The 26,775-nt window shown below is 44.3% G+C and overlaps 1 protein-coding gene across 5 annotated transcripts in view; it reads left to right on the plus strand.

The window, feature by feature from the left end:
- Positions 1-26,775, plus strand: part of LOC139276107 (suppressor of tumorigenicity 14 protein homolog) — a 141,587-nt gene that overhangs the window by 24,014 nt on the left and 90,798 nt on the right. For all 5 annotated transcript variants that reach the window (XM_070893608.1, XM_070893610.1, XM_070893613.1 and 2 more), the window contains exon 4: positions 12,152-12,219. In XM_070893608.1, the coding sequence (XP_070749709.1) occupies positions 12,152-12,219 (68 nt within the window). The remainder of the gene's footprint in view (positions 1-12,151; positions 12,220-26,775) is intronic.

Below are 26,775 nucleotides of genomic sequence, written 5' to 3' on the forward strand. Positions count from 1 at the left end.
CATACATCCGTTTATCTGGTGGAATCCACAATCATCATTCGTCATTCGTGGCGTACCTCGACATAAAACCACTTGGTTATTTTTATAGCAGTCAGTTATGTCAATGCCTTTGGTACTATTGTTAATTTTAATCACCTGTCTGGCAGGCTGAAGGTAATACAAGCGAGTTTGGTTTCTCACTTCACCGATATTATCGATCTGGTATAAGGGGTCTCCCTTTGTTACATCATACTGTGGTATGGACAGCACAAATCCGATCATATTCACCCACCCAGTAATACATCTGAATTTTGGCACCCATGCGTGAGTATTCCTTCGTACCTCGCACGTGTTATTCATTTTTTTATCTTGAGTCCAATTGTTAAGTATGCTGTTCGGGATCCAATCTGGTATGTCCCCATTCTGGAGTTGCTCCAAGTTATGTTGTACTTCACTTAATATCCAGGCCCCATACCCGGAGCAAACTATCTCAGCTTGTAATCGTTTACTTATGTCGTTCCCCATTGCGTGGATCAAATTTATTATCTTGGCATGCTTCTGTAATGTATGGGCCACTTGTAACAGTTCCCCTTCCGCGCCATCTCCCAACCGCACTTGTAGGGTTTGGTTATTTATGTCCCTTCCCAATAAACCCCTTAAGATTTGCATCAAGGTATTGACCCGGTCGTCTATTGCATACAGGTCTATGGTATTCACTGTTGCAAGGCCTGCAGCGTAACCCATGCCCAGCATTTCCAGCATATCCCTTTTTGTTCGACCTCGTTCTATCCCCTTTCTGATATTGAATCTCATGGTTGTGGATTCCGGGCCTTCAAGGATTCGCTGAGTCAGATTTTGGTACAGACTTATAGTCTCATTCCCACAGAAGCTAGGAAGGATGATATCCATGAGTTTTAGGACCACCGTAAGTAGCCGTTGCCGCACCCCAAAATGTATCCTCTTCTTAGATTCCTTTATTACTAGTCCCCCTGTGGTTCCCGTCTTTATGGACTGGCATGTGGGAGGGGGATGTGTGGTGATACTATAAAGAGTTGTTGTTCCCAGAGTGGTTGTCGGAGCAGCGGTGGTGGATCTATTCTGGACCCGAACGTCCCAACACCACTGATCCGTCCCCATGCACGGGGAGGCCGGGCGTATTCTCCACCTGCTATCCCCTGGCTGAGGCCTCCCTGAGAATTGGGCAAAGACAGGTGTGCACCTTATTTGTGCCCCCTCCCTATAAGTGCAACTTCCCTGTTTCTTCTCTAGCGCGAAGCACACTGCGGTCTCGTTTACTACTACTGTTAGGCCCTTATTATTGGTCCACTCCCAATGTCGATTCAGATCCGTATTGAGTTGAGTTATGCCCGTTAGTCCAATGCTACAATTTAAATCTACTGTTGTACCGGCTACCACCACTAAGGCTCTTGAATCGGAATCACAGTTAGAGGTTTCAGAGTATAGGCCTTGAGGTCTGTGGCTTCCTTCGTCGGAGGACGTCCCGGCTCCAAGGAGGAATAGGATTCTGTAAAACACAACGTTTCTGGTGTCCACCGGTTGGTTAAGATCCAAATCGTTTCAACTGGGTCCAGTGCTTCCATCTACCACTACCCCCCATATCTATGCAAGCGCATGTATCGCTGATCATGATCTCTTGGTGGGGTCCGGTCCATTTTGGTGAGAATCCGGGTCTTTCGGGATTTAACCTCACCATGACCTGGCTCCCTGTGGGGGGTACCTGAACCCTTTGTTCCTTCGTATCCCTTTCTAAATCTTTAACGCTCTGTTGGTCCCTAGCTTGCGCTCGTAATCCATGTAGCTGTTTACATAACTCCATGACGAGCCTCCGTATCTTGTCTTTGTAGGGTCCTACGTCCTCACTCCCAGATACTAATACTTCTGGCAATCTCATGGCTCTTCCTGTCATTAGCTCAAAGGGGGTCAGTCCGGTAGTTCGGCTCGGGGTAGCTCTTAATTTCATTAGGATTTGTTGGAGTAACTCCACCCACCCCTTCCCGGTCTCCTCGATTGCTTTGGCTAATGCGGTTTTTAGGCTCCTATTCATTTGCTGTAGCAATCCGGAAGATTCCGGATGGTACGGGATGTGGAATTTTTGTTTAATCCCCAGCAGGGCACAGGCTTGTTTCATGATTTTCCCCGTAAAATGCGTACCTTGATCTGAGTCCAACTGCAGTGGCATCCCCCACCTGGGTATTATTTCCCCAGAATTGGGTGGGTATCATTATGCCCTGTATCTCTAGAGGTACTACTTCACTCAATGTTGCTTTTTAAAATCCCCCCCATCCCTTGGATATTGACCGTGGTCTGGGTAAGGGGGAGGTCTAGGTTGGTTATGGACACCGACGCTCCCGTGTCTACTAACATGTTGCACTGCCGGCCCCCTAACACTGCACTAATAAACATATGGGGATCTAACGTTGGCCGTCCCAACCTTCATTTGGGGGCCGGTAACCCCTAACGGCCACCACTGGCCAGTTTGAGTAAGTTGAGGAGCTCTTCATTAGAGGTTGGCTCCGGCGGGGGCAATGTTTTTTGCTGGAGGATCTCCACCAGTTCCTCACGGGTAATGGGCATCCTTAGCTGTTTCCCGGTTTGGAGGGTTTGCTTCCCAGTTTGCTGGGGACCCTTTCCTGTCTCTCCCCTTCCCGGTGCCCAGCATCTTCTTGCTATGTGTCCCAGTTTATTGCAATTATGGCACCTGGGTCTATACGTCCCTTTCCTGACCTCCTTTTGCGGGCATTCTCTGCTAAAATGTCCATCCTGATGGCATGTGTAACATGTCAAGGGGGCGGCGCGGAGGTCCCCATCCCCTTCCTTTCCTTCTGTTGCTAGTGCTGCCACCACCATCTTAGACACTTTCTCTTTCTGCTCGGCCTTTAGCTCCTCTACATTCTGTGCCCACTCTAAGATCCCATCATAGTCATTCCCTATCTTGAATCCCAGTTTAATTATTTTTTGATGCACCTCCCCCAGCCCATCCTTAAACATTTCTAAGAATGCCTCGTCATCTTTCTCGGGGTCATTAGCACCGGAGTGGTCCTTGTACTCGAGCCATTTCCACTCCCCATACTCTCCTACAGTTTCGTTTGGCTTTTGGGTTATCTTTAATATTCTGCTCCAGTTAGTTCTTATAGGTCTCCAACATCCATCCATCCCGTGTTTTAGGTCTAGTAACCGCTGTGGCTTGGTCTGGTTCCCTATCGTCATCCAGTCGCCACGTTGCACGCCTAGGGTAGCCCTCTGCCAATTTACATGACTGGTTTTGGCCTTTACCAAACTGTTTATGTCACCTAAAATTAAGTTATGTGCATCGAACATTTCCTCAACCTTTTGCCAGAACTCTGTATTTCTGCTATTGGGTTTGGGTGTGGGTAGATCCTTTAGTAGTGTCTGTCTCTCATGCGGGGTGAGGGGAACTTCTTGTATAGTGCCGTGAGCGGGTTGCTGCCCGTGTGCAGGGGTGGTAGTCGTGCGTACGGGAGCTGCCTGTACATATTCATTATATGCCGGAGGCTCTCTCTGTATTCCATCATCCTGAGGCTCTCCTACCGGTATTTTCTCCAGGAAAGGATACATTGGGGCGGTTATCGGGGCTGACTTTAGGTCGGGTGTTGCTGATGCACACTGTAGGGGTTTACCGTTCTCCTTTACAGCCCTTTCTAAGGTTGCTATTTTCGTGTTTAATCTCTGAATCAACTCTCCACGGGTATCTATTTCCAATACTAGTTCTCGGTAGCAGATGAGGATAATTGCCTGAGCCATTCTAACCTTATTTTTGGTCTGACTATCCCACCATTTTTTCTGCCTATCAGGGGCATCCGTGGGCTGCCACCCTTTCCGTTTCATTCCTTCCATTAAGGTTGCGTATTTGTTACTTGGTAACTCTAATAGAGACCCCTCGGGTCCCCGGCTACACTCTCCCTTCTTCCCTTGTTTAATGGCCTGGGTCCCCGTTCCCTCACCAGCCTCATTTGTCCTTTTACTTGTCGAGTTACCCATCTTCTTCGGAGCTATGAGGGTCTTGGGCACTCCCTTTAATTCGTGTTAGGTATGCAGGACGTTATTTATATCTATATGTCTTCATTTGGCGCCGTACACTCGTACTGCCACGCTTTGGGTCAACATATCCCGTCACTGCGGGGACGTCGTCTCTATGTCCTCTATGTCCTCAATCTCTCGTTCCTGCACCGTGCGCTCGTACCGCTTCGGGTCAATAGACCTTCAACTATATCTTCCCTTGCGTCGTACCCTCGCACTGCTGTGCTACCTACAAGCGCGCATTTTAGGATGCACCTTTTGACCCCCTTCCACCCCTAGATCATCCCTGTCCTCTGTCTCCGTCCCTCCTGGACCTGCTACAGATGGTTCTTTGTACAGATGTCCTTCCCTCCTGGTTTACAATGCCACAACTCTAACTTGAAGGTGGTAAATTAAACATACTCACCCCAACAGCTGGATCATTGTTCCATTCGGGAAGTTCTTGTACCCTGCTGCGAGCGCCAAATGTAGGGGGAATTGGGAAGGCTTCTCTTCCCACGAGTGGACCCTCTGATATAAAGGATCGACGCTTGCCCCAACCAGCGTAACAGCCCCTGGAGTTAGCAGACAGAGACGGATGGCAATGTATAATGATCTTTATTTACGAACGTCCGGGAACACCTCTCATTACAGCCGCCTGTGAGTGGAGATGCTCCCCGAACAGCACAATCATATAAATTTTATACATTTCAAAAACCTCTCCGTTCCCTGGTAAGACCTCCCTAGATCTCTAGTTGGACTACCTTATCAGTACTATTTCTCTAATTGGACTACCTTATCAGTGCTATTTCGGATTAACAGGCCAAGATCTCGTGACCACCTTGGGCCGTATCTCGGATGACTTCATCAGGTTAAAATTTGCTGATTCTCCTTGGTGCCCGTGAGTCTGCCTCGAGCCTCTTTGCAAGGTCTTATCAATGTCTGTTTCGATTCTCACATCGTATCCTGTCAGAATATTATCTAATGTCCTGGTACATATTGAATTAATAACTTCTGGAGCCTTGGTACTGGAATGTCCAAGGCCGAAGAGAGGCCTTTTACCTCCTTATGGGTCGGTGCAGGAACCAGCACTTTAACCCTTGTCCTGCTGGTACCCCTAATGCCAAACTTTTCTCTTACATCCTGTATCTGTATTAAATTATGGGCAAGGTCCCAAGTGGATTCCCGGCACTTTCGTGGCCAGAGGGGAGCAGAGTGTTTCGGGTCAAACTTTCAAATGGACTCATTCACCGGAAACACTTGGACCAAATCAAATTCAGATTCACGGACTACCCTGAGCAACCCACCTTGGACCCTACCTTTTTTGATCTCCCAACACACACACCAGTGGCAACCGACACCACGGTTGACCACGAAGCAGAACCCATCATCCACAGCAGCCCGGCAGGGCCCAACACACCAGGCAGCCTAGCAAGGCCAGCTCCATAGCAGCCCAGCGAGGGCCCAACAAATGACTCGACAACACCAGCCTTCACACCGAGACGATCAACCAGGGCAAGAAGGGCCCCAGATCGACTCACATTGTAAATAGTTACACTGTTGACTTTAGGAGGGAATGTTGTTATGTATCTGGACTTGTATATACTCTGTACAGCCACCAGAGGGCTCATTCCCCGGAGTCCCAAGGGATCTCATAATCCCTTGGGAGCACAGGTATTTAAGAGTGCTTCACAGGTGGGAGAGGCACTCTGGAGACCTGCAATAAAAGATTAAGGTCACACATTACTTTGAGCTCACAGTGTTCAGTCTGACTCTCCATACACTACACGCAGTGCCTGTGGAAACCCCGGACTTGCGGGACTTTCAGAAGGCTTACAATGGCGTATGCTTAGCATATGCCATCATCAGGAGCACAACTTCTGGGCTAATATTTGAGTCTCCAGTGGGTTCCACACCTGGCTGCCGGTGGCTCTGTGTAGATTAGTCTACTGTTTCCCAAAGGTGTAGTAAATGGAGTATCTTTATATTGCAAACTGTTAATTTCAAATGAAACTTTTAGCACTCAATATCTTATTGAATTTCCTTTGAAGACGGCCACTCACTTTTTTTGAATCTGTCTAACCCACCATTGAGAGATTCGAAGACCTTGCTAGAACATGCTACTGAAATTCTCAGGCTGCCTTGCCCGATAACTCAGTGATGCAATATTACCCCTCCCCACCCCCTGCACCCACGTAGATTAGATGACTGCTGTAGGAAAGAGAAACATTGAGGAAAAGTGGAGGGCAGAGAAACCCAAGGCAAAGAACAAAAAGGGCCACTGTACAGCAAAATTCTAAAAGGACAAAGGGTGTTAAAAAAGCAAGCCTGAAGGCTTTGTGTCTTAATGCAAGGAGTATCCGCAATAAGGTGCATGAATTAAGTGTGCAAATAGATGTTAACAAATATGATGTGATTGGGATTACGGAGACGTGGCTCCAGGATGATCAGGGCTGGGAACTCAACATCCAGGGGTATTCAACATTCAGGAAGGATAGAATAAAAGGAAAAGGAGGTGGGGTAGCATTGCTGGTTAAAGAGGAGATTAATGCAATAGTTAGGAAAGACATTAGCTTGGATGATGTGGAATCTATATGGGTAGAGCTGCAGAACACTAAAGGGCAAAAAACGTTAGTGGGAGTTGTGTACAGACCTCCAAACAGTAGTAGTGATGTTGGGGAGGGCATCAAACAGGAAATTAGGAGTGCATGCAATAAAGGTGCAGCAGTTATAATGGTGACTTTAATATGCACATAGATTGGGCTAGCCAAGCTGGAAGCAATACGGTGGAGGAGGATTTCCTGGAGTGCATAAGGGATGGTTTTCTAGACCAATATGTCGAGGAACCAACTAGGGGGGAGGCCATCTTAGACTGAGTGTTGTGTAATGAGAGAGGATTAATTAACAATCTCATTGTGCGAGGCCCCTTGGGGAAGAGTGACCATAATATGGTGGAATTCTGCATTAGGATGGAGAATGAAACAGTTAATTCAGAGACCATGGTCCAGAACTTAAAGAAGGGTAACTTTGAAGGTATGAGGCGTGAATTGGCTAAGATAGATTGGCGAATGATACTTAAGGGGTTGACTGTGGATGGGCAATGGCAGACATTTAGAGACCGCTTGGATGAATTACAACAATTGTACATTCCTGTCTGGCATAAAAATAAAAAAGGGAAGGTGGCTCAACCGTGGCTATCTAGGGAAATCAGGGATAGTATTAAAGCCAAGGAAGTGGCATACAAATTGGCCAGAAATAGCAGCGAACCTGGGGACTGGGAGAAATTTAGAACTCAGCAGAGGAGGACAAAGGGTTTGATTAGGGCAGGGAAAATGGAGTACGAGAAGAAGCTTGCAGGGAACATTAAGGCAGATTGCAAAAGTTTCTATAGGTATGTAAAGAGAAAAAGGTTAGTAAAGACAAACGTAGGTCCCCTGCAGTCAGAATCAGGGGAAGTCATAATGGGGAACAAAGAAATGGCAGACCAATTGAACAAGTACTTTGGTTCAGTATTCACTAAGGAGGACACAAACAACCTTCCGGATATAAAAGGGGTCAGAGGGTCTAGTAAGGAGGAGGAACTGAGGGAAATCTTTATTAGTCGGGAAATTGTGTTGGGGAAATTGATGGGATTGAAGGCCGATAAATCCCCAGGGCCTGATGGACTGCATCCCAGAGTACTTAAGGAGGTGGCCTTGGAAATAGCGGATGCATTGACAGTCATTTTCCAACATTCCATTGACTCTGGATCAGTTCCTACCGAGTGGAGGGTAGCCAATGTAACCCCACTTTTTAAAAAAGGAGGGAGAGAGAAAGCAGGGAATTATAGACCGGTCAGCCTGACCTCAGTAGTGGGTAAAATGATGGAATCAATTATTAAGGATGTCATAGCAGCGCATTTGGAAAATGGTGACATGATAGGTCCAAGTCAGCATGGATTTGTGAAAGGGAGATCATGCTTGACAAATCTTCTGGAATTTTTTGAGGATGTTTCCAGTAAAGTGGACAAAGGAGAACCAGTTGATGTGGTATATTTGGACTTTCAGAAGGCTTTCGACAAGGTCCCACACAGGAGATTAATGTGCAAAGTTAAAGCACATGGGATTGGGGGTAGTGTGCTGACGTGGATTGAGAACAGGACAGGAAGCAAAGAGTAGGAGTAAATGGGTACTTTTCAGAATGGCAGGCAGTGACTAGTGGGGTACCGCAAGGTTCTGTGCTGGGGCCCCAGCTGTTTACATTGTACATTAATGATTTAGACGAGGGGATTAAATGTAGTACCTCCAAATTTGCGGATGACACTAAGTTGGGTGGCAGTGTGAGCTGCGAGGAGGATGCTATGAGGCTGCAGAGTGACTTGGATAGGTTAGGTGAGTGGGCAAATGCGTGGCAGATGAAGTATAATGTGGATAAATGTGAGGTTATCCACTTTGGTGGTAAAAAAAGAGAGACAGATTATTATCTGAATGGTGACAGATTAGGAAGGGGGAAGGTGCAGCGAGACCTGGGTGTCATGGTACATCAGTCATTGAAGGTTGGCATGCAGGTACAGCAGGCGGTTAAGAAAGCAAATGGCATGTTGGCCTTCATAGCGAGGGGATTTGAGTACAGGGGCAGGGAGGTGTTGCTACAGTTGTATAGGACCTTGGTGAGGCCACACCTGGAGTATTGTGTACAGTTTTGGTCTCCTAACTTGAGGAAGGACGTTCTTGCTATTGAGGGAGTGCAGCGAAGATTCACCAGACTGATTCCTGGGATGGTGGGACTGACCTATCAAGAAAGACTGGATCAACTGGGCTTGTATTCACTGGAGTTCAGAAGAGTGAGAGGGGACCTCATAGAAACGTTTAAAATTCTGACGGGTTTGGACAGGTTGGATGCAGGAAGAATGTTCCCAATGTTGGGGAAGTCCAGAACCAAGGGTCACAGTCTAAGGATAAGGGGTAAGCCATTTAGGACCGAGATGAGGAGAAACTTCTTCACCCAGAGAGTGGTGAACCTGTGGAATTCTCTACCACAGAAAGTAGTTGAGGCCAATTCACTAAATATATTCAAAAGGGAGTTAGATGAAGTCCTTACTACTCGGGGAATCAAGGGGTATGGCGAGAAATCAGGAAGGGGGTAATGAAGTTTCATGTTCAGCCATGAACTCATTGAATGGCGGTGCAGGCTAGAAGGGCTGAATGGCCTGCTCCTGCACCTATTTTCTATGTTTCTATGTTTCTATGCCCCCAATACAACCTCCCTCCCCCCCACTAGATGAATGTTTGATGCTTACTGGAGCCAAGTTTGAGTTACACTGCACCTTTCCAGGGAAGTGTGAATTGTGACCTGTTTGAAGGAAGGAGCGTTTCTTCTCCACTCAGAAATGATAACCTATAAAATTTGAAAGAGTGTGAAGGGTGTGGAATCAGGGAGGGGGTGCCCCATGTAGGATTTTGGTTGTTTGGAGTACATTTCTGGTTCACCTCCTCATTGAAGATGGCAGAAACACCAGCAATACTTCCTTTGAACCCCACCAAAACTAATTTTGGCCTCTGATCTTTGGGTATTCAGGCCCCAACGCTGACTGGGGCCCCACTTTTCCAGGATTGGGCAGGAGATTGAATGTTGTATAACATTTATGATCGCATCAATATATGTGGTTGGGGGCTGGAATAAAAGATGTTAAGAATATCCCAAAATATGAACAATTTAAGTGAATGGGATATGCAATCAAAGATGGATTTTAATTTGGATAAATTTAAGAAAGTAATATGAAATGTGGACATATGTTAGTAAAGATAGAAAAGGAAACATGAAGGTATACAGCGGTGTTGGTTCTAGGACCATTGCTTTTCTTGATATATATTAATGACTTGGATGTGGTTGTACAGGGCACAATTTCAAAATTTGCAGATGACACAAAACTTGGAAGTATAGTGAACAGTGAGGAGAATAGTGATAGACTTCAAGAGGACATAGACAGGCTGGTGGAATGGACAGACACATGGCAGGTGAAATTTAACGCAGAAAAGTGCAATGTTGGCAGAAAGAATGAGGAGAGGAAATATAAGGGTACAATCCTAAAGGGGGTACATGAACATTGGGGTATTCGTGCACAAATCGTTGAAGGTGGCAGGTTGAGAAAGTGGTTAAAAAAGCTTACGGGATCCTGGGCTTCATAAATAGAGGTATAGAGTACAAAAACGTGGAAATTATGATGAACCTGTATAAAACACTGGTTTGGCCTCAACTGGATTATTATGTCCAATTCTGGGCACTGCACTTTAGGAAGGATGTGAAGGCCTTGGAGAGGGTGCAGAAAAGATTTACGAGAATGATTCCAGGAATGAGGAACGTCGGTTATGTGGATAGACTGGAGAAGCTGGGGTTGTTCTCTTTGGAGCAGAGAAGATTGAGAGAAGATTTGATCGAGGTGTTCAAAGTCATGAGGGGTCTGGACAGAGTAGATCAAGAGAAACTGTTCCCATTGGCCGAAGGGTCAAGAACCAGAGGACACAGATTTAAGATCATTGGCAAAAGAACCAAAGGTGACATAAGAATTTTTTTCTTTTTACACACCGAGTAGTTAGGATCTGGTTGGCACTGCCTGAAAGGGTGGTGGAGGCAGACTCAATCACTGCTTTCAAAAGGGAGATGGATAAGTACTAGAAAGGAAATAAAATCGCAGGGCCACGGGGAAAGGGGGGGGAGTAGAACTAGCTGAGGTGCTCTTGCAGAGAGCTAGCACAGGCTCGATGGGCTGAATGGCCTTCTTCCGTGTTGTAACCAATCTATGATTCTAAAAACTGATGCAGTTAAATAAATACATTGATCTGAATTCATGGCAACAGGAGAAAAAACTTTTTTATGTAGCAAGTGATTAGGATCTGGAATGCACTGCCAGAAAGGATGGTGGAGTCAGAATCAATCATGGCTTTCAAAAGGGAATTGGATTAGTACCTGAAAGAAAAGAATTGCAGGCCTATGGGGGAAGGTGAGATGCTTTTGCAAAGAGCCGGCATGGGCTCAATGGGCCGAATGGTCTTCTTCCGTGCTGTAACAATTCTATGATTCTCTGATTTTGTGTGTAAACACATTTGTGCCATTTTTACGAGGTTTCCTTGGCTTGTCCACTAAAGTTACAGTGGACAATCAGGAGAACCCCTGCACACATTTACTTCTATGTATACAAGTTCCACCCCTGGATTTGGACACAAAGGGGGTGAATTTCCATGGATGTTCTAATGCTCATCCACTGAAATTAAGGTGAAGGAGCAGGAGAGCCTCTATGGAAAGTCACCCCCATTTTCTGAAATGACACTCTAGTGCAGTACTGAGGACGTTCTGTATTTTTGTAAATGTCATTCTTTGGTTGTGACGTTAACTAGAAACTCTGTCTATTTAGATGGATGTTAAAGGGAGGTTTGGTATTTTAGAAGGATGATGTTAAATGAGATTCTTTATTGAATAGAATGGGCCTATATTCTCTGGAGTTTAGAAAAATGAGAGGTGATCTTATTGAAATATAAAAATTCTTTGAGGGCTTGACAGGGTAGATGTTGAGAGGCTGTTTCCCCGGATTGGAGAGTCTAGAACTGAAGGTCATAGTCTCAGGATAAGGGGTTGGCCATTTACGACTGAGATGAGGAGAAAATTCTTCATTCAGAGCGTTGTGAACCTTTGAACTTATCTACTCCAGAGGGCTGTAGATGCTCAGTTGACCAATATATTCAAGACTGAGATAGATTTTTGGACAATAAAGGAATCAAGGGATATGGTGATAAGGCGGGAAATTGGAGTTGAGGTTGAAGTTCAGCCTTGATCTTATTGAATGGCGGTGCAGGCTTAAGGGGCCATATGGCCTACTCCTGCTCCTATTTCTTATGTTCTTATTATATTCTTAACTTTATCTGAAATTATTTGGAATTTAAAAAAAATAACCAAACTTGTTTTAATTAGAGGATAGATTAAAAATGAACATGGTTTTCTTCTTTAAAATGATGATATTTACCTGGGATGGTTGGTTGCTTCTCACAGAGATTGAATGCATTGGGTTGAATCTGTGATAGGACAAAATGAACAAGGCTTAGCAAATGGCCAAATGGCCCTCTTTAATTCCATACTTTCTTATGCACTCTTCAACTGTTAGTTTTCAGAACTGTATGAGCCATCTATATTGGGAAAATATTACCTGAAATCTGTCATCACTGCATTTAGGTGAGTACAAGAGTATTCTTAAATTCATTTGTATAATTCTGTGTCAAATGTGCTTTTATTAAAATTCAGCTTTCTGTTAAGCAAAGTATAATCAATAATTAATTGATAATGTGCATGTGTTTTGTGTTAGAAATCATTAGTTTGTTATACTGATAAACATTTATCTATTCACAAAAACTTTCCTAAATGAACTCGGTTATGTCTTTATTGTTCCTGTCTCCTTGATCTACTTTCTCCAACAATGCAGTATTTGTTCAGGCTAACAGAACGTTAGTGTACTACAACCATTTAAAATCATTTGAAGGCTATCAAATCTGTAAGTGGTTCTTGATAAAATTAAAATTTGACACAGTAGTACATTGTTAAGGTTAGTACACTTTTCTTTGAGACTAAAACATTTTAAATGGCACTGTTCTCAGGAATAACTGTTTTTTGGAAAAATGACTGATGAGGAATATCAAAGATAGCAGTTGATATACCGGTATACCAGAGCTTGTATTTGAATATTTTTGAGATAGTTTCTAAAGTGCAATCTACAGAAATGATTTCTACGAAAATCTTTAATACGCCAAGGATTAAATGTCAGGAGGCAGGTATGTTCAGAGAAGGGGAGAGGCGCAAACAGGGTGGTGGGGAGAATGTGGGTCAGCAACCACTTGCAATATTAATCAAGAGGCAGGACTAGCAGGTTAAGGACACAGTGCAAGATCTGACAAGTTTAAACAAATTTGCTGGAAATGGCCACAGGACCATCATTACATAATTGAAAGCAGGCCTGTGCTCATTTCAGGCAAGCACACGGAATGCCTAACAAAAGGCTCTGATGGAATTAGTGGCAGCCCCAACACATGCACAAATCGGTCATGGACTATCATTCTGGCAAGTTTGTCCTCCTCGTTCCCATTTTATGTCCATAAATCCAGCGCAACAGTACTGAATTTATGCCCCATTGATGGCGCAGAATAGAGAGAGCTTTACTCTGCATTTTGGTTGTGCTGTACCTAACTTGGAAGACATTGATGCTGATACTACATATAGTAAGTAAGAGGACGTGAATGATCCAAACAAATACAACAACAACAACAACAACTTGTATTTATATAGCATCTTTAACATCGTAAAATGTCCAAAGGTGCTTCACAGACCTGCGAGAGGACATCACCGCAGGTCGGGAGTATAAGAGCTGGAGCGAGCCACTGCAGCTTCCAGCATGAGCCGACACAAATGTGCGACGGCTTTGAGGTGGGCGACTGGGTGACGTCATCGGGACCCAGGTCGCCGTTTGGAGTGTGGGCAGGAGCATCGACGGGGCCCTGGTACAGCGGAGGAGCGGGAAGGTCATAGCGAACTTGCGACGCGTGATCGGGGTGGATGAGTGATGAGAGATCGTGGCTGAGATTTGGTGGGTGATCGTGGCGGAAGTGCGGTGAATGTTTGTGGTGGAGGTGCGGCGAGAGAGCGTGGCGGAGGTGCGGTGAGAGTTTGTGGCGGAGGAGCGGCGAGAGATCGTGGCGGAGGTGCAGCAAGAGTTTGTGGCGGAGGAGCGGCGAGTGTTTGTGGCGGAGGAGCGGAGAATGAGGGTATGGGGCTCAGAAGAGCCGAGGGCCCAGAGGCAGCACGGGCCAGCCCACACTGCGATATGGGTGCGCACTGGGTCTGTGCAGCAGAGCAGGTCTCCAGTCGTCCTGGTTAACCCTTGCCACTGGATAAAGGCCTAGCTCTGTCAAGCCTGTGTGGTGGCTAATGTGCAACAGTCACCACACGTTAAAAAAAATCCACGCACAGGCATCTTCCATCCTTCAATTGGAATTCAGGACTGGAATATCGGGTCCTTCATTGAAGCATCTGTGAACTTATGTGGAAGCAAGTCATCCTTGTTCGAGGAAGTGCCTATGATGATAAGTCAAAAATTTGACACCGAGTCTCATAAGAAGAAATTAGGGAAGATAACTAAGAGCTTGGTCAAAGAGAGGGAGTTCCAGAGTTTGGGGCCGAGGCAACAGAAGGCACGGCCACCAATGGTTGAATGATTTTCATCAGGGATGCTCAAGAGGGCAGAATTTGAGGAGCGCAGATATTTCGGGAGGATGTGGGGATAAAACAGATTACAGAGATAGGGAGGGGTGGGGCTATGGAGGGACTTGAAAACGAGGATGAGAATTTTGAAATCGAGGCGTTGCCTAATCGGGAGCCAATGTAGATCAGCACGCACAAGAGTGATGAGTGAGCAGAACTTGCTGTGACCTATGACATGAGCTGCCGAGTTTTGGATGACCTCAAGTTTACGTAGGGTAGAATGTGGAAGGCCAGCCAGGAGTGCATTGGAACAGTCAGGTCTAGAGGTAACAAAGTAATGGCTGAGCATTTCAGCAGCAGATGAGCTGAGGCAGTGGCGGAGACGGACAAAGTTACGGAGATGAAAATAGGCGTTTTTAGTTATGCTGCGGATATGCGACTTGGCTCTTGTCGCTCAAAGCTTTCAATGTCGATGCCTCACTAGAAAAGTGCTCTTAGAATTTTGGCTTCTTCTACAGTCAGACCTGAAAACATCATCTAGGACAGGAACAGTTATTTCTAATGTTGTTAAAGTCATGACTTGAACATGTGCGCAACCGGCTCCTCTGAAACTGCCTTTGGTGACAGCTGCAGGATTAATCAGTATGCAAAACACCAATACATAAAGGTCACTGATGCATTGTTTGGCAAGGCCAATGACTTCATTTCTTTTCTGAACAATATTTGTTGGCAGCAGGAGAGTGCTCTGTGCTTTTTCCAGGAAGGCTGGGTTCTCAAGACAGTAGAGTCCGATTGATGCAACTCGTGACCATATGGGCTCCTTTTACAACAACAACTTGCATTTCTCAGCGCCATGAACATAGTAAAATGTCCCAAGGTGCATCACTGGATTGCTATCAAATAAACTATGACACTGAGCCACATGAGATATTAGGACAGGTATCCAAAAGCTTGGTCAAAGAGGTAGGTTTTAAGAGATGTCTTAAAGGAGGAGAGAGAGATTGAGAGAAGAGGATTAGGGAGGGAATTCAGACCTTGGGGCCTCGACAGCTGAAGGCGTAGTCGCCAGTGGTGGAGTGATGAAAATTGGGAATGTACAAGATGCCAGAATTGGAAGAGTGCAGAGATCTCGGAGGGTTGTAGAGCTGAAGGAGGTTACAAAGCTACAGATGGGTGAGGGCATTATCACCAATACTAATAGAAATGGGTTCATTCAAACAACTTGATATTGCATGTGACCATTGCACCACATTATGCCGGTGAATGCCAATTACCCTGAAAACTGCCATGACATATTCATCCTACACCAATCTGCAACGTCACCATTATTTAACAGAAGATTTAGCCTAAATGAGTGAATCATGGGAGATCAGGGATACTCTATTGAACTGTGGCTCATGGTGTGAGTCCTAACCCACAAATTTGCAGCTCTAAGGAAATGTAATGAGGCACATGTCTCCACAAGGGTACAAATAAATATTACCATGAACGTACTGAAGCAAAAGTTCCATTGTCTGGACAGGTCTGGTGTATGCTATTTTCTGTAAACATCTCCAAAACAATAGTGGTGGGCTGAATGTTGCACAATTTTATTGTTTGAAGAAGAGTCACCATGCAGCAAATGGAAGAAGAAGATCAGGCAGTCCCCGAGGAGGATGATGTCATTGAGTCTGAGACTGAAGATTTACCTGCTACGCTTGAGTTGCAGTCAGGAGGATAAATCTGGCACTGTCTAATAGTCAACAATTTAATTAAATGTCAAGCAGCCTCAACATGAGCATTGCTGAATACATGTTGCCAATGAGCTGACTCTGCAAGCATTCTCCACTTGACCTCACCTACCATGCATGCCATCCCATTCATCTCCGAATGCAGAAACCAGCCCCAGTATAAATGATCTTTCAAAACAAAGTGGAATTGGAGATCAAATACTTTATTGGTCTAATAGTGATTATTGTTCTGCAAATTAATGGTTTCTCACCAGGTGTTTCCTGTTTGTTACTGTAAGATGACATCTCATGTTGCCTAATCAAGAGTGACCCCATTGGGAGAAATTTTTCAATGCATACAGGACTCCTTTCTTACACAGTACGTAAAATGCCTAACTTGAGAGGGAGCACTGCTAAATCTAATAATGGGGAATGAATCAGAACAGATAAGAGTAGTAAGTGTAGGGGATCATCTAGGCAATAGCGATCACATAATAAATTTTAAAATAAAGATTGAGAAGGAGATAAAGAAGACAAAGACCAAAGTAATACATTGGAAAAATGCTGATTTTAAGGGGATGAGAATGGAAATATGGAAAATAAACTGGAAAATATTTACTGACACATAAAGAAATAGAAGAGCAGTGACAAACATTTAAAATGGTGATCAATAGAGTCCGGGAAAAATATATTCCACTAAAAAGCAAGAAAAAACTAGCCAGAAATAAAACACCATGGATGAATAAAAGACTAAGGGCAAAATTGAAAAAAAAAAATGCACACACTAAGTATTGAGATTACAGAGGAGAGGATGATAAAAGGGAATATGAAAAGGTTAGGAAAGAAGTTAAAAAAAATTAGGAAGGCAAAGAGAAACTATGAAATTAAATTATCAAAGAATATAAAAATAAATAGGTATTCTACAGACATATAAATAACAAAAGAAAAAAATCACGATAGAGATAGGGCCACTAAGGATTACACACGATAAACTCACAAGTAATTACACCGAAATGGGAGAAATATTAATAATTACTTTGTCTTGGTATTTACCAGGGAGACTAAGATGATGGACATGACATTAGAAGAAGTGATGAAAAAATATATAAAGCCATTTAAGACAGAAAAGGGGGAGATAATCGATAAACTAATCAAACTTAGAGAGGATAAAATCCCTGGTCTGGATGGATTAAAAGCAGTTAGGTAAGAGGTAATAAAGGCACTATTACACATATATATATTTTTTAAATCATTAAAAAAGGGAATAGTGCCACAGACTGGCAAACAGCTAATGTGATTCTTTTATTTTAAAAAGGATATAGAACAAGTCCAGGGAGCTAGAGATCTTAATGTCAGTGGCAGGAATCCTTACTCAAAGATATAATTGAAATACATCTAGAAACTGAAAATACAGTAAAGAGTAAGTAGTCAACGCAGATTTCAAAAGGGAAGGTCATGCTTGACTAACCTTATTGAATTATTTGAAGAAGTAACTGGAAGGGTAGATAAGGGTAATGTCGTAGACATAATATATTTGGATTTCCAAAAGGTCTTCAATAAGGTACCACATAGTATACTTGTACTAAGGTCAGAACATGTGGAGTCAGGTAACAAGTAGCAGAATGATTGGTTAAAGGTAGTTACTTAGACTGGCAAAAGGTGGAAAGTGGTGTTCCACAAGGATTGATACTGGGACCACTGTTATTCAACATTCACATAAATGATTTGGACTCGGGAATCGGAAGTGCAATTTCAAAATTTGTAGATGACACCAAATTGGGGTGGGTGTAGGTAATACAGAGGAGGACTGCAACAAAACACAGGAAGACATTAATAAACTTGCAGAATGGGCACATAATTATCAAATGGCTCCAGGGTGACCAAGGCTGGGAATTGAACGTCCAAGGGTATTCAACATTTAGGAAGGATAGACAGAAAGGAAAAGGAGACAGGGTGGCGTTGCTGGTTAAAGAGGAAATTAATGCAATTGTAAGGAAAGACATCAGCTTGGATGATGTGGAATCGGTATGGGTGGAGCTACGGAATACCAAAGAGCAGAAAATGCTAGTGGGAGTTGTGCACAGACCTCCAAACAGTAGTAGTAATGTTGGGGAGGGCATCAAACAGGAAATTAGGAGTGCATGCAATAAAGGTGCAGCAGTTATCATGGGTGACTTTAATATGCATATAAATTGGATTAACCAAACTGGAAACAATACGGTGGAGGAGGATTTCCTGGAGTGCATAAGGGATGCTTTTCTAGACCAATATGTTGAGGAGTATTCGGAATAAGGTGGACGAATTAACTGTGCAGATAGCAGTTAACGGATACAATGTGGTTGGCATCACGGAGACATGACTCCAGGGTGACCAAGGCTTGGAACTCAACATCCAAGGGTATTCAACATTTAGGAAGGATAGACAGAAAGGAAAAGGAGGCAGGGTGGCGTTGCTGGTTAAAGAGGAAATTAATGCAATTGTAAGGAAAGACATTAGCTTGGATGATGTGGAATCGGTATGGGTGGAGCTATATGTCAAGGAACCAACTAGGGGGGAGGCCATCTTAGACTGGGTTTGTGTAATGAGAGAGGATTAATTAGCAATCTCGTTGTGCAAGGCCCCTTGGGGAAGAGTGACCATAATATGGTGGAATTCTACATTAGGATGGAGAATGAAACAGTTAATTCAGAGACCATCGTTCAGGACTTAAAGAAGGGTAACTTTGAAGGTATGAGGCGTGAATTGGCTAGGATAGATTGGCGAATGATACTTAAGGGATTGACAGTGGATGGGCAATGGCAGACATTTAGAGACCGCATGGATGAACTACAACAATTCTACATCCCTGTCTGGCGTAAAAATAAAAAAAGGGAAGGTGGCTCAACTGTGGCTATCAAAGGAAATCAGGGATAGTATTAAAGCCAAGGAAGTGGCATACAAATTGGCCAGAAATAGCAGCGAACCCAGGGACTGGGAGAAATTTAGAACCCAGCAGAGGAGGACAAAGGGTTTGATTAGGGCAGGGAAAAAAGAGTACGAGAGGAAGCTTGCAGGGAACATTAAAATGGACTGCAAAAGCTTCTATAGATATGTAAAGATAAAAAGGTTAGTAAAGACAAACGTAGGTCCCCTGCAGTCAGAATCAGGGGAAGTCATAACTGGGAACAAAGAAATGGCAGACCAATTGAACAAGTACTTTGGTTCGGTATTCACTAAGGAAGACACAAGCAACCTTCCGGATATAAAAGGGGTCAGAGGGTCTAGTAAGAAGGAGGAACTGAGGGAAATCCTTATTAGTTGGGAAATGGTGTTGGGAAAATTGATGGGATTGAAGGCCGATAAATCCCCAGGGCTTGATGGTCTGCATCGCAGAGTACTTAAGGAGGTGGCCTTGGAAATAGCGGATGCATTGACAGTCATTTTCCAACATTCCATTGACTCTGGATCAGTTCCTATCGAGTGGAGGGTAGCCAATGTAACCCCACTTTTTAAAAAAGGAGGGAGAGAGAAAACACGGAATTATAGACCGGTCAGCCTGACCTCAGTAGTAGGTAAAATGATGGAATTAATTATTAAGGATGTCATAGCAGCACATTTGGAAAAAGGTGACATGATAGGTCCAAGTCAGCATGGATTTGTGAAAGGGAAATCATGCTTGACAAATCTTCTGGAATTTTTTGAGGATGTTTCCAGTAGAGTGGACAAGGGAGAACCAGTTGATGTGGTGTATTTGGACTTTCAGAAGGCTTTCGACAAGGTCCCACACAAAGTTAAAGCACATGGGATTGGGGGTAGTGTGCTGATGTGGATTGAGAACTGGTTGTCAGACAGGAAGCAAAGAGTAGGAGTAAATGGGTACTTTTCAGAATGGCAGGCAGTGACTAGTGGGGTACCGCAAGGTTCTGTGCTGGGGCCCCAGCTGTTTACACTGTACATTAATGATTTAGACGAGGGGATTAAATGTAGCATCTCTAAATTTGCGGATGACACTAAGTTGGGTGGCAGTGTGAGCTGCGAGGAGGATGCTATGAGGCTGCAGAGTGATTTGGAAAGGTTAGGTGAGTGGGCAAATGCATGGCAGATGAAGTATAATGTGGATAAATGTGAGGTTATCCACTTTGGTGGTAAAAACAGAGAGACAGACTATTATCTGAATGGTGACAGATTAGGAAAAGGAGAGGTGCAACGAGACCTGGGTGTCATGGTACATCAGTCATTGAAGGTTGGCATGCAGGTACAGCAGACGGTTAAGAAAGCAAATGGCATGTTGGCCTTCATAGCGAGGGGATTTGAGTACAGGGGCAGGGAGGTGTTACTACAGTTGTACAGGGCCTTGGTGAGGCCACATCTGGAGTATTGTGTTCAGTTTTGGTCTCCTAACTTGAGGAAGGACATTCTCGCTATTGAGTGAGTGCGGCGAAGGTTCACCAGACTGATTCCCGGGATGGCGGGACTGACATATCAAGAAAGATTGGATCAACTGGGCTTGTATTCACTGAAGTTCAGAAGAATGCGAGGGGATCTCATAGAAACGTTTATAATTCTGACGGGTTTAGACAGGTTAGATGCAGGAAGAATGTTCCCAATGTTGGGGAAGTCCAGAACCAGGGGTCACAGTCTAAGGATAAGGGGGAAGCCATTTAGGACCGAGATGAGGAGAAACTTCTTCACCCAGAGAGTGGTGAACCTGTGGAATTCTCTACCACAGAAAGTTGTTGAGGCCAATTCACTAAATATATTCAAAAAGGAGTTAGATGTAGTCCTTACTACTAGGGGGATCAAGGGGTATGGCGAGAAAGCAGGAATGGGGTACTGAAGTTGCATGTTCAGCCATGAACTCATTGAATGGTGGTGCAGGCTCGAAGGGCTGAATGGCCTACTCCTGCACCTATTTTCTATGTTTCAATGTTTCTATACGTAAGTGTGAGGTGGTACAAGTTAGCAGGAAAAATAAGGAGGCCACATACTCCTTGGAAAATAAGTATCTAAATCGGATAAAGGACCAGATGGATCTTGGGGTACAGATACACAAATCACTAAAAGCAGTGATGCAGACAAATAAGGCCATAAAAAAGCAAATCAACAACTGCCGTTCATTTCTGGAGGGATAAAATTGAAAAGCAGAGAGGTTACGCTAAACTTGTATTTGACCTTTGTTAAACCACACTTGAAGTATTGCGAACAGTTCTGATCTCCATATTATAAAAAGGATAGAGTGGCACTGGAGAATGTGCAAAAAAGATTTACTAGAATGCTACCAGAACTGAGAGATTATACCTATCAGGAAAGTTTGAACAGGCTCGGCCACTTTTCTCTAGAAAAGAGAAGACTGAGGGGTGCCCCCATAGAGGTCTTTAAGATTAGGAAAGAGTTTTATCGGGTAGATGTAGAGAAAGTATTTCCACTTGCAGGTGAGAGTAGGACTAGGGGCCCTAAATATAAGATAGTCACTAATAAATCCAATAGGGAATTCAGGAGAAACCTCTTTAGCCATAGAGTGGTTAGAATGTGGAACTTGCTTCCATAAGGAGTAGTTGAGGCGCATAGCATTGATGCATTTAAGGGGAAGCTAGATAAACACATGGGGGAGAAAGGAATAGAAGGATATGTTCATGGGTTTAGATGAAGGGTGGTGTCATGTATGTATGCTTGGGGTTACTGTCAGAGGTCATTGGACTGTACGCAAGCGTCTGCGGCCCAGGTATAAAAGGCAAGCCATCATGTAATGTAATCACTTTGGGCCCTAATAAAGCAGAGCCAGGTTTGTGCCTGTGTTAGTTTACAGTATTCAGTCTAACAAGTTATTACATACATAATAACATTTGGTGACGAGGTAACTTAAGAGCCTTCGCATGCAAAAATGAGCACAATTGGAATTCTGGAGAGATTCGTGGAGGGAGAGAACTGGGCAGATTTTGTAGCTCGCCTGGACCAGTACTTCGTGGCAAACAAATGGAAGCACCCACTGATGCAGTTAGGCGCAGGGCAGTCTTCCTCACAGTTTGTGGCCCGAAAATTTATAGACTCATAAAGAATTTTCCCTCACCTGCAAGTCCAGCGGACAGGACTATGAGGAATTGTGTGCTCTGGTACGTGACCATCTGAAACCAGAAGAAGGCATCATCATCTCACGATATCGATTCTACAAGCACATTCGTTCTGAGGGCCAGGATGTGTTGGAATTTGTTGCCGACCTAAGACGTCTAGCTGGACCGTGTAAGTTCGAAAACGCGTTGGGAGACATGCTGTGGGACTTCTTTGTAATCGGCATCAACTATAAGGTTATCCTGCGTAAGCTACTAGCGGCGTAGATGCTGGATTTGAGCAAGGCCATCACGATTGCCCAGGCATGCATGACGACGGACAAAAACTTAAAGCAGATATCAACAAAAAATCGGAACTCAGCAAATAATGTAACAAGATTATATCGTCATTTGGCAGAGCTGCATATGGCAGGGCCTACTCAACTGCGTATGCGAAATCTGTGCCCAAAGTCTGCCAACGGGAATGAATCCGATTTCACCGTGTTGGCGTTGTGGGGGCAATCATTGGCCTCATCTGTGTCGGTTTAAACAGTACATTTGTAAAGGCTGTTTGAGACTGGGGCATCTCCAGTGCATATGTCCGCAACTGAGCAAGCCTGCTGCGACACACCACGTGGAGGATGATGACCAGCATAGAGCAGATCCGGACATGCAATCTAAGATACCAGAGGAGGAAGTGTATGGACTGTATTCGTTCCTAACAAAGAGCCAACCGATAATGATTAATGTGAAACTTAACGGTGTGCCAGTACCGATGGAATTGGACACGGGTGCGAGTCAATCAATAATGAGCCAGAGGAAGTTTGACAAGCTGTGGGATATTAAGGCTGTGAGGCCTAAGCTGAGTCCAGTCAATGCCAAGTTGCGTACGTACATTAAAGAACTCATAACGGCGATTGGCAGTGCAGTAATCAAGGTGTCGTATGATGGTGTGTTTCATGATTTACCGTTATGGATTGTTCCAGGCAATGGTCCAACGCTGTTTGGCAGGAATTGGCAAGAAAAAAATCAAATGACATTGGAATGATATCAAAGTGTTGTTGTCATCAGATGATACTCCATGTGCTCAAGTGCTGAGCAAGTTTCCCTCGCTGTTTGAACCAGGCATAGGCAATTTGATGGGAGCCAAGGTGCAGATCCACGTGGACTCGGATGCAAGACCCGACCATCATAAAGCTCGAGCGGTTCCGTACATGATGAGGGAGAAGGTCAAAATCGAACTGGACAGATGCCATCGTGAAGAGGTCATATCACTGGTCAAATTTAACAAATGGGCCAGCCCCATTGTTCCTGTGTTGAAGAGTGATGGCACTGTCAGGATTTGTGGAGACTACAAGGCTACGATCAACCGAGTTTCCAAAAAGGATCAATACCCATTACCGAAGGTTGATGACCTGTTTACAACGCTAGCCGGGGGGAAGTCGTTCACTAAACTGGATCTGGCGTCAGACTACATGACACAGGAGCTGGTCGAGACGTCGAAGAAACTCATAAAGGACTGTTTATCTGCAACAGGTGTCCTTTCGGAATTCGCTCGGCTGCAGCCATATTTCAGAGGAACGTGGAAAGTCCGTTCCCAGAACCGTCTTGTTCCAACATTATATCCTGGTCACAGGTCGTGACATCACCGAACATGTGAACAACCTGGAAGAGATTCTACTTCACCTGGATAAAGTGGGCCTCAGACTGTAACATTCGAAATGCATCTTCATGGCACCGGAAGTCGAATTCCTGGGGAGGAAAATTGCTGCTGACGGCATCAGGCTACGGACTCGAAAACCAAGGCCATCAAAAATGCACCCAAGCCTCAGAATGTGACGGAGCTGCGTTCGTTCCTTGGTCTACTCAACTACTTTGGTAATTTCCTACCTAGATTGAGCACTTCACTAGAGCCACTGCACATGCTGCTAAGAAAAGGCAACAATTGGGTTTGGGGTGCGTCTCAAGATAGAGCTTTTGAGAAAGCTACTAATCTGCTTTGCTCTAACAAGCTGCTGGTACATTATGATCGGTGTAAGCGTCCAGTATTGGCCTGTGATACTTTGTCATATGGAGTTGATTGCGTGCTCCAACAAGATAATGCGTTGGGTAAACTACAACCTGTGGCGTATGCTTCTAAAAGTTTATCAAAGGCGGAAAGAGCCTACAGCATGGTAGAAAAAGAAGCATTAGCCTGTGTGTATGGGGTTAAAAAGATGCATTAGTACCTGTTTGGTCTTTGATTTGAACTGGAAACAGATCACAAGCCACTCATTTCATTGTTTTTGGAAAACAAAGGTATAAATACCAATGCATCGTCCCGTATCCAGAGGTGGGCGCTGACATTATCTGCCTATGATTATGTCATTTGCCATAGACCTGGCACCGAGAATTGCGTCGATACATTGAGCCGTCTGCCATTGCACACACCGGAGATGCCACAATCTGTAGATCTACTGTTAATTATGGATGCTTTTGAAAGTGAAGGAACCCCTGTCATGGCACAACAAGTTAAGACCTGGACCAGCCAGGACCTTATATTATCGGTTGCGAAATGTTGTGTTCTTAGTGGTGATTGGTCTGCCATACCCAAGCAAATGGGTGATGAGACCAAACCTTAAAACCATCGCAAAGATGAACTATCCTTTCAGTCAGATTATTTACTGTGGGATAATCGTGTTGTTATGCCTGAGAAAGGCAAAAAGAAATTTGTACATGATCTACTCATAACACTCATCCCGGTATTGTCGTGATGAAAGCCATTTCCTGGTCTCATGTATGGTGGCCTGGAAATGACTCTGATCTGGAATGATGTGTACATCAGTGCAACACTTGCATGCAGCTAAGTAAAGCACCAGTTGAATCGCTGATGAATCTGCGGTCATGGCCATCTAAACCATGGTCCAGGATCCACATTGACTTTGCAGATCCCTTCCTGGGAAAGATGTTTTTAGTTGTGGTGGATGCATATTCCAAGTGGATAGAGTGTATAATCATGTTATCCAGTACATCCACAACTACCATTGAGAGCCTTCGTGTCATGTTTGCCCGACATCGTTGTAAGCGAAAACGGACCTTGCTTCACTAGTCTGGAGTTTCAAGAGTTCATGAAACTCAATGGTATCAAACATGTGAGTTCAGCACCATTCAAACCCACATCTAATGGTCAAGCAGAGCGTGCTGTCCAAACCATCAAGCAGAGTATGAAACATGTAACTCGAGGTTCACTGCAGACTCGCTTGTCACGCATATTGCTTAGTTACAGGACAAGATCGGGATGCTTACCGGGATCTCCCCTGCTGAACTATTGATGAAGAGAGGTCTCAAGACCAAGCTCTCTCTTGTCCACCCTGACTTGAACAATCATGTTGAATACAGACGTCAAAGTCAGCAGTGGTATCATGATCGCGCTGCAGTGTCACGTGACATTTCTGTTAACGATCCTGTGTATGTACTAAATTATGGTCAAGGTCCCAAGTGGATCGCCGGTACTGTTACAGCCAAGGAGGGTAACAACGTGTTTATAGTCAAGCTCAAGAATGGGCAGACATGCAGGAAACATGTTGATCAGATAAGCTGCGGCATACAAATGCACCGGAACAGTCTGAGGTTACACAATCAGTGACCAACCAACCTACCCTCAACCATCAGAGGACTCCGATGTCATTAATGAATCTGGACTTTCAATCCCTGACATGGTCATTGCCACTCCCATCAGATCGGCTACCCTGTCCCCAGTCATAACAGACTCAAAATGCTCGCCCAAGGCTGGAGTTGAACTGAGACTATCAACTTAGGAGCGGAAAGCCCTGGACCGTCTCAATTTGTAAAAAGATTGTTACTAATATCTTAAAGGGGGATATTGTCATGTATGTATGCTTGGGGTTACTAGCCACCAGGTCGGAGGTCATTGGGCTGTACGCATGTGTGTGCGGACCAGTTATAAAGGCAAGCCATCATATAATGCAATCACTTTGGGCCCTAATAAAGCAGAGCCAGGTTTGTGTCTGTGTTAGTTTACATTATTCAGTCTGTAATGTCTGTAAGATTGTAATGCTTATAGCTCCACACTGTGGATGTGGACGTCTTGTGTACTGCAACTGTATAGTTAATCATTAAACAGAACAGGCTTTCCGGAGAGTTCCGAGAGAGCAGCCTGCATGTAAGGAAGCTGTGTGTGCTGTGTTCTGTGAAGATATCACAGTTGGCGGCGAGATGGGAGATTTTTCGGATGGTTAAAGCTTAAATTTTATTGGTGAAGGATTCAGCCAGCCGACAGAAGACTTTGAAAGTTTCTGTCTTTGAACCAAAGCTACAAAATCCGAGGTTAAAAAAAAACAGCACACGGTGTGAACAGCTAGTGATTTAAAATGGCAGGTGTAATCGGATATTTGGGTGAATATAGACATGACCAGGAACATTTTAAAGCGTATGTGGATCGGCTAGAAATGTATTTCACTGCAAATAACATAATCGAAATTCCAGACAATGCAGTCCAGAACCAGGCTGTGTTGGAACGTAAGAAAGCGATCTTCTTCTCAGTGGCAGGTCCGGCATTATACGAAACCCTTGTAAATCTGCTTGTGCTTGACGAGCCAAAGGACACAACGCTTAAAGAGATTTTAATGAAGCTGGAGCAGCACAATAACCCCAAACCCGTTAGAAATTGCTGAAAGCTATCGTTTCGGGATTCGGAATCAAAAGGCGGATGAAAGTATCGCTGATTACATCATAGCATTAAAAAAGCTAGCGATGCACTGTAATTTTGGAAACTTTTAAAATCGAGCATTATAGGATCGTTTTGTTTG

This window comes from Pristiophorus japonicus, chromosome 11 (genome assembly GCF_044704955.1).
Source record: "Pristiophorus japonicus isolate sPriJap1 chromosome 11, sPriJap1.hap1, whole genome shotgun sequence".
Taxonomy (NCBI): Eukaryota; Metazoa; Chordata; class Chondrichthyes; family Pristiophoridae; genus Pristiophorus; species Pristiophorus japonicus.